Consider the following 10545-nt stretch of genomic DNA (forward strand, 5'->3'; position numbering starts at 1 on the left):
TTATTCTTTAAAAACAGGCATTTGAAACTCGAAGCCTGCTCAGCCACATATGTGAAAAAGTGCTGCTTTTACTAGACAAAACCTCGCACTTTTTAATGTTTACAAACTACTAGTGTAGACCACCTAGTCCCAGAGAGAGTGAAGACCCCAGCACAGCAAGACTTTGAAGCAAAACTGAAACTGAAACAGCCTTTTTCCCACTGTCAATCCAAACAAACCTGCATGGCACAGACCAGACCAAGTCTAAACACTTCCAAGAGCAAGACCTTTAAAATGTGGTGTCGAGTCCAGTCTTGAGACAGAGACCGGCCACAAGTACCACAACACTACAAACTAGTCAAAATCTCGATCTTAGAAATCAGAAAAGCTTTATGTCAGTGAGGATCCCACCAACTCGCAAAGTGCTTCGGTACATTGTGCTATAATAAAGAATAAAAATAAAAATGAAAGAGCTGATGGTTTGTTTTGTCTCTGCAGTCCAAGAGCAGCCTGGACGACCTGGAGGAGAAGGAAACTCAGCCTCCTCTCCCACCTAAGGCCGACAGATACAACCTTCAGAAAGGCCACCTGATCACCGGCGATGGTAGGACGCTTCACCCACGTCTCTCACAGGTCAACATGAAAGGAAAGGAAACACTGATCCTGATGCCGATTTCTCAGAGATTTAGAGGGAATGTGAGTCATCAACCGTGGTGGACGTCTGTGTTGAGTCGTGATGGAGAGCAGCCAAATGAGTTGGTGAAAGGAAATGTGTGAAAACTGTCAAGGCTGAGTCGCTGAAGTCGTGGTTTAGAGTGTTCAAGGACGTGATCCGGCAGAGAGTAAAAACCTACACACGAACAACACGAGGTTTTCTCGTCAGGGTTCTGCCTCCTGGTGCATTATGTCAGGGAGGGAACGGTCGCGCTCTTTCACGGCTCAACAGCACAACCTGCTGGTGACTCTCAGTGCTGCAGGTGACACACAGGCGGAGGAAGATGGAAAAACCTGTCACCTTCAGTCAAAGCTCTCGGTCAAGAATGTCTGCAACTCTTATGTTCGACAGCATCAGTTTCAAGTGAGCGCTCTCTCCCTTGCACCGCAGATTCGTCTCTGTCCAGTAAAGTCCACCCCTCCACTCCGGCCATGTACAAGTTCCGGCCGTCGTTCGGCACCATGCCCAAAGTTCACTATCACGCCGCTGGAGACAAGGTCAGCATTTGTTCTGAGATGTTACGTGTTGTGATGGGTGGATGAGGTTTCACGAAACAGTGTCATGATGTTCAGAGGCCACCAGAGTGCGCTGTCTGATGTTAAGTGTTTGGACTGGAGCAACTAATTCATTGAAACCTCACATCATTTCTAAACCAGGAGCGCCATCTAGGACACTGTTTTGTCAACCCTCCAATTCCGTTTCATGGTACCTCATCTACCCATCACTAGTTACGTGAAAACAACATCCTGCGATCCACCTTCTCAGTTGGCTCTCTCTGTTCCTCAGATCATCTTGCCGGACGAGCAGAGGAGCTCCGCCATCCTGGAGGAGGGCGTCCGCGCTCACGACTACCGGTCCGAGCCGAACCTGGACATGCCGGAGTACACCAACGCCCCGCTGCACCGGACCTTTAAGTCCTCTCCCTTCCAGCTGGACGCCGACCCCATCAACCCGCGCTCGCTCAGCCTGAAGCCGCGGCCGGAGAAGGGGCAGCTGGTGGGGCTGCAGCCGCAGGCCGTCACCTCCACGCCCTACAAGAGCGTCTTCTCGCCCAGTACGCTCTCCAACCGCAACGGGAGCCTGTCCTACGACAGCCTGCTGGCTCCGAGCGCCACCCCGTCCTCTGCCGGCGAGTGCATGGCCCACCGCGCCGCTCCCTCCATGGGCTTCCACTCGCCCTACCTGCCCACCAAAACGTGCCACGTGCGGGAGCCTGAGATACAGCGGCACCAGGTTCCAGTCGCCTACAGTCCAGCGATGCAGCCCAGAGCGGTCGGCCGACAGTCCCCTCACCAGCGGGACCCCTCCCCGGTCCGCTACGACAACCTCTCCCAGACCATCATGGCCTCCATCCAGGAGCGGAAAGAGATGGAGGAGCGTGAGAAGCGGCAGCTTCTGCACGGACGGTCCCAGACCCACGTTTATGCCCAGGACTCTGGTGTGTTTGATGGTGGGTACGGACTTCCGCACAACGCCTGCTACCAAGACGGGCCTCACTGCCCCGGCTCCAGGGGCCCCACCCCTCCGGCGTACGGAGGCTCCAGAGACAACCTGATGGGAGTGGGGGTGGTCAGCTATGGTCAGAGGACGCCGGTGTTGCGTCACTCTGGCTCCACTCTGGGCCGTGCCCCGAGGACTTCATCCACCTCGCTGCACACGGACCACAACAGCAGCAACAACAGTCAGGGAAGGATCATTGGGCTGGAGGGGCCGTACCGCTCGCCGCCGCATCAGCCCCGCTCCCCGTCCTGCTCCCACCAGAAACTCTCCTACATCAGTGCCCATGAGATGACAGACTCCCCTCGCCTGGGGGGGCCAAGGTAATGTACTCCATGAGGAGGGGGGGGGATGCATGACTTGCCAATGGGGACCCCAAACACACCGAGGACATGTAGCATGTGTGTTAGTACCTGACCACTTGTCTCAGCCGTGTGTTTGCCAATAAAGTCGAGTACCTGCATGAACCCCGTCTAACTGTTCCGTCTCTCTAACATCCGTCTCTTCTGCCCCCGGTGGACTAACGCTGCTGTTCTCCTTCCATGTAGAGAGGCCATGAAAGTGAACGGCCAGATGGACTGCCACCCGAGCCCGGCTCGCCAAAGCAACATCAAAAAAGTCACGGGCGTGGGAGGCACCACCTATGAGATCTCAGTCTGAGCCCATCTCCGCCTCCACTTGAGACACTTGGCTGGTCCGCCGTGGTCTTAAGACCCCGATTGTTTGAACGCCAGAGTAACGAAGGACTGCGTCCTAGACGGAGCTACTGCAAGACGCGTGTTGTGGTAATGTTTCTGCGCGTCGGCAGGGGGCGCCTTATAAATCACTGACTACAGATCGTACAGTCATCTGGTGCTTCACGTCAGCTGCGCCCAAACACCAGGACAGATTGGCGACGTCGCGGAACTAGAGACGAACATTTAAGTGGAAGCAACAAAGTGTTTCCACCTACAGGCGCTGAAGAGTCATTCCACTGTGAAGTGATGACACCGGTGCGACTTCTGTTCGATGGTCATACCTCACCCCTACAGCTCGAACGCAGGCGGCCAAGCCCAAGTACAACGATCCTCAGTGTGACGACGGGAAACACGGAACGCAAACCCCCTCGTGGTGCCAGTGTTTTCAGAGCTCAGTAGGTGGCGCCACCTACTGAGCTCTGAAAACATCCGCACGTCACTTGTGCGAGGTACTGTTTCTGTTTTAAAGGAGATTACCTTTGATTCCATTTTTTTTTTTTGCAAGTTGGTAGGTCAGATTTATAGGGAAGTGAAGGTTGCGAAGTGGGAGCCGGGGGTTGCGCCTCACTACAGAGCATAATAATATTCCTGGTGTCGTGGTCACTCACGTTACTCGTCTAGGGCCTCTGGTTTTAAATGAGCAAGAGGGAAAGTTTCAGTGGCACTGGCTCGTGCTTGTGGTGTGGGAGGAGCAAGAGTGGATGTAGGTTGCTACAGGGAAAATGCTGAGGTAGACGCACTCAGGTTTGATTCTCTCACCCGGCAGCAAAATCATAAATATACCAAGGGAAATGGTTTCCATTGGCCTGCTGGGAGACAGGGGCCCGGCAGTTGTTTATCAAGTTACGCTGTCAACACGAGTGCTAGCAAAGTCAGGCGTCACTCAAGCCCTCCAAATGGACAGTCCAAGCAACATTGCTGGCCTTGAACAAGATCAAGCACAGGCCCTGTCAACCTGACAGAAGGGGAGTCCTGTACAGTTGAAGAAAGCAAGTGGGAGGAGCTTAGAAAGTTCAACTGTCTTCTCAAGATGCCGTCTACAGTCAGAGCTAGCTAACAGGTCAAACTTCCAGTTGAACCCAGTAAGAGGTGTATACTGAACCAGAAATCGCCGTCTGTTCTGGACCACCTAAGGTGGCTACATTCCCCTCCAACATCTGGCTGTCTGGTACAGCTCAGCGATGAATAATGGAACCTGGAGTTGTGTTTTGTTTTCCAGCATGTGTGTTGTATCAAATGATCATATGGGAGGAACGTTTGTGTCTCGCAAGCAAACCACTGCTGCCTTTAGTTTCATGCACAATTCAAGTTTTGCAGATCCACATCGGGTCGGCTGGATGACTAAGGATAATAGATAGTAGATAATAGAAGTGAAACGACTCAAGGATTAAGGTATTTTTCATAGTGTGGCAAAGGCACCGCCACAATCCAAGACACTATTATGCACAGAAAAATGATAGAAGTCAGCTTTAAAGTGGGGATATGTTGAGGTGTACTGGCCAAAACCAGCAGCAATGGTGGGCAAAATTTGAAGTGGTCATGTCATCGTCACATTCCACCGATGCACAGGATTCATGAGGTTTCTGTGGCAACAGTCTTGAACAAAGTGGTGCTTCAAAATGCCTCACTTGGCCATTTAAAAAAAAAAAAGGTTGAGTATTCCCAACTTCTAGTTACTGTTCAGTCCTGACGGGTCGGGGAGGTTTCATGAGACACTATTGAAGAATCCATGGTCTCATGAAGGTGTCCTGATTTTCAGAGGCCACCAGATGGCGCTGTCCACTTCTAGCGCCATCTAGTGGCCTTTCAAAATTAGGACACCATTTCATGATGCCTTATCTACCCATCACTACTGTACTGGCAAACTAAAAGGTGATGCTGAACTGAGGAAATGAACTGCTTCTAACGCCAAGTGAAACGGCACAAGGAACATGGTAAACGCCGTCACCCATCTGCCTTAACGCGAGCAGGTTTGTGACTTAGAAATGAAAAGGTACATGTTGGAGAGCTCAAGCTCACTTCCAAAACTCAGACTTAAATTCAACGTCAAGGTCATTCCTCTTCAAAACTGCCATCCAAGTCCACTGCAGGTCAGGAGCCGTTCCTGACTCTCAGCACTGATGCTGCTCTCCCAACGCCACACGTATTGAACTATCTATAGAAAATGTATATGCATTCATGTTTTGTCAAGAGGAAGTGTTTCCCAGTGACCGGAGCTGCGTAAATAAAGGTTCAACTGTTTGACTGAAACTGGCCGTTGAAGTTTCTATCAGGTATATGTGGAGATGTGGAACTCTTGGACAGTGTTTTTATTGGAAGGCGGAGGAAACATTCAAAATCATTTGGGCGCAAATGAGAAGCAACGTTCCATCCATTTACATGTATTTACAGATGCACTGGCACTTGGATGTCGAGGGAGCAAACGCGGCGGGTGGAACCGGAGAAGAGGGAGCGCACGGATCAGACAGCTAGACATCGACTCGACATGCCTGGGAATGTTGGTGTCCTGGTGTAGCTGCACAAAACTGATGAAGCGTCGACGCGGCAATGTCCAGATAAAAACAAAAAGGGGGCGGGGCCTGAAATGGAAGCGTTAAGTGCATCTGCTCAGCGGAACTCTTGGGCATGCGCGTGCTGGACGACCAGTCGGAAATCTTTGCCTCACTAGCGGGATTTATGGGAAGCGTCGCGGGACCCTGCACCCCCATGTTTCTTGGTCCCTGCTGCACACTGCCTCGGAGTAACAAAAACAAAACAGCCCAATGTGGGATCGTCACTAGATCAAGCCTCTTCACAGTAGGTCAAAGGTAACATGTAGATGTGGCGGGAGCCAGGAAGAGAAGGGGATCTCACGTCATATCACCGCGTGTTCTCTCTCTCTCCCAGTAGCATCGACTCGTGATCTTGAGGCAAAACAGATCATTAAAAAAAAAAAAAAACAACTAATATGCAAGTGAAGAATTTAGTTCTCAAGAGTCTATTGTAGAAAAAAAAAGGATCAGGTAATAAGTCGACGATCTGCAAAGCCAGTTCTCGCTCCCTCAATTCTTCTCCTCCGCCGCTACCTCCTTGTCATCGTCCTTCGTCTTTTTGTCTTCCTCATTTTCCTTAGATGCTTTGTCTTTTACTGAGAGCTCCTCCAACTTCTCTGCCACGTCGTTGGTGCCATCACCTGCGGATGAAACGGGAGACGTGAGGAACCAAACCTGGCAGGAGACGAGGCACCAAGCCACTTCTGCACCTCCACTGCCTCGGTCGGTTTAACTCGTGACCGTTGGTGGCGTAAATGTCTCAAGTAGTTTCCATTATAACATGCGCCTCCTGATCAAGACACTTGAGGCGACCTTTGCCCCAAAACGCAGCAATGACTTGGACCACTCTGTTGCCGCATCTACTTCACAGGGTCAAAATGACCAGTGCGAGAACATTTCAAGCATCACGTCCTCGGCACTAACATATCCAATCCTGCTTCCTGGACTTCACTTGCTGAAGCTCCTCAGTAAAACACTCAACACCAGCAGCCTATTTTAAACCAATAATATAAAACATGTCCACAACATTCACGTTCCTAAACCATGATTCAAACACCTTTTTCCTCACTGCCAAGTCCCCAGAGACACCTGGAACTAGTGTAGCAGAACAAACGGTCACCAGCCTTTGTGCAGGCAGGTGAAGAGTTCCATGCTGCGTGGTCATGTAGCAGACAGAAAAAGTCCACAGCTGGAGAGAGCAGCGGGGAACAGAGTGTGTCTGCAGGCTCCAGTGACGGAAGAGGTGCGGACCATACCTGATTCGTGTTTGCTCACTTCCTGCTTGCACTCGTCAAACTTGGCTTTGAACTTCTGAGCGTCTGAGAAGACAAAAAACATCAGCAATTATGAGTTAAACAGAAGTTGATCGTGTTTTTGACTTGGTAACGTTGGGTTCATGTCAGTAGCGGCAACACGTCAAAGCAACACAACCACAGCTGTGAAGACAGTTGTCTGTGGTTTGTCATCGCTCCACACTCTGGTCAGACTCAGAGATGTGGACCACATGTAAGGCGACTTTCACACTTCAGTCACATTATAAACCGGAATATAAGCTATTCCTATTTGTTCCCCACAAAAACGTGCCATTTTGTCAGCAGCATTATGAAGCCAAACAATAAAATATTATTACATGAATAACACATGAAATAAAGAACTTAATGAAAGCCATTTTACATACCAGTTACACCCAAGTTTAAGTAGCATTCTCAGTGAAACTTTGGGATAAAACATGTGACTTAAAGCAGTGATTCTTAACCGTAGGGCCGGGGCCCATGTTTGGGCCGCAAGCGCCTCCTAAAGGTTTTTTGTTTTTATTTTTTCTCAGTTCTAATACATCTGCCACGTATGGAGGCAGTAGTGAGTCACTGAATTGACTTGACCGCTGCAAATCTGTGACAGTTACCAACTATGGAGAAGTTCTTGAAAAGAAAAAGTGATAGCGCCCCCAACAGTAAACACTGTTCACCTGTAGGAGGATAGGAATTAGAATATTTTATGGTGATTCTTTAATTTGCACTCTACTTCTTTTAGGTTTATTTATGAAAAAGAAAATATTTTATGATATTTGGAGGTTGTTTTATTTTATTTTTATTTTATTCAGTTTTTCCAATTTTCTCAACAGTTTGCATCAAGGCTATTTTTTCCTTCTTTTTTTCTTTAGTAAATTTGATGAACATGACTTGCACCTGGTTCGGCTGCTGGTTGGACTTTTCAATGACAAATATCTTTGATCACATGGTTTCATGTCATTTCACAAGGTTTTGTTTTGTTTACACGTGCTGTTATTGAACACAAATGAAATGAGGAATTCTGAAATCAGCCCAGAACCCATGTGTTCTGGAAAAGGTGGGCCGCGAGATTAAGAAGGTTAAGAACCCGTGACTTATGGGCCGGATAATACGGCAGCGCGGAGCGAACATGTGCAACAAAGATGCACCGGTACTTACTTTCTGAATTTAAAAAGCGAATGGCCAGGAGCTCTGGTTTGGGACATTCATCTGCATAATCGGCTGGTGTGTTCCAGACCCAGGCTCGGTCACTGCCAGAGTTGGGCTTCAACTCCATCATGGGGACGACTGAAGAGGCGAGAACAACAGATAAAGTCAGAAGAGTCAGAAGCTAGAGGGAGCGCAAGCATCTGCGCATCTTCATTCTTCTGTTTGAATAGTTCCCCATCACACGACGGTTCCAGGCCGGTTCACTCCACACAGATGTTAATAACCAAGTGCAGAAAAACTCACTCTGGTGATTGGCACAGATCTTCAGCGTCCGGTCCCTCCTCATCAGGAGACGCACTGTGCCTTTCACTTTGTGCTTCAGCAGCTTGACATCGCCGGTGCCCCGCTCCTTCCACTCTGGGGGGTCACTTTCAGAAGCAAACCGGTAGAGTTTGGCCCGCCTGAAGAAAAGAAAAGAAAAAAAATTAATACAATGTACAAATCCCTCGGGAGTGTGATGAAGGCAGACACAGCAAATGAATTTACATTTTGAAGACTTCCTCTTCATCCTCCTCTAATGTCTTCACATCCTGCTCAGGTAGTGACACGATTGGCTCAAACTGAGGGTCGTGGTTGGTGTCTTCAGTGGTGTCAGCAGTGGTGTCGCGTTCTTCCTGCTCCTGGGGATCAAAGAGACCATTTAAAAGAATAAAAAAAAAACCTGCGGTTGGGGGAAACTGAGCACATGAATGAGGGCTTACAGTGCCATTGTTGGGGGGGGGGGGCAGCGTGGCGCTCTATCGCTGCTGAGTGGCCATCTTTAATACAAGTCGGGGTTAAATGGCTTTGACTCATGGAGTGCAAAATAAACGGTGCTTTTTTTGTGGAACTAGCCAACACAAGCTTAAACATATGACAGGATTCCAGGGTAGTAACAAGTAGTTATATACTGACTGGAGGTGTTATGGAAAAGTGGTGATTTATTGTTCAGCTGTGACCATGTTTGAGACCTTTGGTGAATTTAATAACTTTAAACCGGTGAAAATAAAGTTAGTAGGACGCAGGTTTTAGTGTTGATCGCCAGCAAAGCAGCAAATGTATTTGGCGGGCGATAATGCAACGGCATGACTGGTCTCTCAGGCCGTGAATATAAGCGGTGACTGCGGTGGGGAAAAAAAAACTTTGTGTCTCTTCGGAAAGTCGCTCAAGTTTGTGTGGCGCGCGGCGGGGCCTTTAAGCGCGATGCTAACGCAGGAGCTAACGGCTGCTTTGTCCTCAGTAGCACGCGCGGTGACGTCAACGCAGTTAGAGTTTTCATCACGCGACGGCGGGTTCCAGTAGCCGGGTTTCCACCGAAGAACGTTCTGGTCCCGTGCGTTCGCGAGCATCACCGGTCCGCACACGCGCTAACGTTAGCACGTCACAGTTAGCATCGGCTAAACAAAGGCGGAGGAGCTCGATCTCACCGGTCACGCGACGCTAAAGCGGCAGGTTTCAGTGAACGATAGTGACGTCCCCTAAATAAAGGCAACTGAAATGTTCGACTGTTTTAATCGCAGGTAACGCGGTTCGCTTTCCGCGGTTGGCGCCACCTGCACACACGCACGGCACGACACGACTCCATAGTTTACGGCATGAATTCTCAAGTACAACTGGGCAACTGAACGCCACTACACAAAGGCATGACACGGCTTCTCTCACGCGCGTGCTGGGGTCCCAGCGCCACCGAGGAGCGAGTGTGCGCCTCTAGTTTCCAGCATCCACAACTTGAGCGGGGAACAGCGCGTTTAACACCGAGAGCGGCCGTCCATTTTGAAGACAGGGCCTGGAGAACGCTACGGTTATGTGGGTAATCTGGGTCTTACCACTGTGTCTGCCATGATGTCGGAGATGTTTGCGGATGATGGACGTTGTTAGACCAACTGAGATCCCGAACCGGCCGCCGTTTCGCCCGGACACTCTCACTTCCTGTTCCAGCTTTCGCGCGCAGAATTTCCTACGTACGTAAGCACGTTTTGACGACGTGCTGCGTCGCCGCCAGACACCAACAGGACGCGGTGTTTCTCTAACGTTGATGGTTCGCGCTTTATATCGAGCGAGGATTATCATCAACACGCACCACGGAATACTATGCGAGGTCTAAAATATGTCAATTCAGGTTTTAGAAAGTGATATTTTTTTTTACACTTATTGAAATAAGTTCAGCCTGATAGATGCTGTGGTTGTGTTTACACTTTTTTTCTACATAATCATATTTTGGAGGTTTATATTAAAGTCGTTATCAGGTTGAAATAAAACACGTTTTTAGTTTTCAGTCGTGCATTTTGCTGGAGCAACTACTCAAATAATTATTCGTGAGAAAAGTGAGTGCTTTGTAGCCTCCATGAGTAACTGCTCGTAACATTATGAGGAAAAGTAGTGTTTCGCACGGACGGTTACTCCTGGTGCACAGAGCTTTTGGGCCTGTTTCCGTCCAAGTTGATGAGGGAGTGGAACCAAGCGCTACATAGGTCCATGGGTCAAGTATAGTACACTGGACTCAAGAAGAAACTGTTTACAAAACTCCGGTCCGTCAGGAGGTGACGCTCTTGAGCTGACCTCGGTGGTGGCATCAGACAGCTTATTCATCCATAATGAATCACATTTAA

At 49.3% G+C, this 10545-nt stretch overlaps 2 protein-coding genes and 1 non-coding gene across 4 annotated transcripts in view; 1 reads left to right on the forward strand and 2 right to left on the reverse strand.

Annotated features, from left to right (window-relative positions):
- The window catches only part of zdhhc8b (zinc finger DHHC-type palmitoyltransferase 8b), a 58492-nt gene extending 52951 nt beyond the window's left edge, over positions 1-5541 (forward strand). The window contains exons 8-11 of the mRNA XM_053869632.1: positions 478-583; positions 1085-1191; positions 1481-2514; positions 2740-5541. Coding sequence (XP_053725607.1) covers positions 478-583; positions 1085-1191; positions 1481-2514; positions 2740-2851 — 1359 coding nt within the window. The 3' untranslated portion in view covers positions 2852-5541. The remainder of the gene's footprint in view (positions 1-477; positions 584-1084; positions 1192-1480; positions 2515-2739) is intronic.
- Positions 5542-5747: 206 nt separating this feature from the next.
- Positions 5748-9924, reverse strand: ranbp1 (RAN binding protein 1). Of its 2 annotated transcripts, none has more exons than XM_053869639.1 (6): positions 9763-9924; positions 8444-8577; positions 8201-8358; positions 7907-8035; positions 6716-6778; positions 5748-6100 (listed from the first exon to the last, which is right to left on the reverse strand). In XM_053869639.1, exons 1-6 carry the CDS (start codon positions 9775-9777, stop codon positions 5970-5972), a joined length of 630 nt encoding a protein of 209 aa, XP_053725614.1. In that variant the 5' UTR covers positions 9778-9924; the 3' UTR covers positions 5748-5969. The 2 variants fall into 2 exon arrangements, with proteins under 2 accessions (XP_053725614.1, XP_053725615.1); XM_053869640.1 differs by lacking the exon at positions 9763-9924 and adding an exon at positions 8659-9269.
- Positions 6554-6682, reverse strand: LOC128763157 (small nucleolar RNA SNORA77). Its single transcript, XR_008415634.1, has one exon. It is a non-coding gene; the product is annotated as a small nucleolar RNA SNORA77 (small nucleolar RNA).
- Positions 9925-10545: the final 621 nt, after the last annotated feature.

This window comes from Synchiropus splendidus, chromosome 7 (assembly GCF_027744825.2).
Source record: "Synchiropus splendidus isolate RoL2022-P1 chromosome 7, RoL_Sspl_1.0, whole genome shotgun sequence".
NCBI classification, from domain to species: Eukaryota; Metazoa; Chordata; class Actinopteri; order Syngnathiformes; family Callionymidae; genus Synchiropus; species Synchiropus splendidus.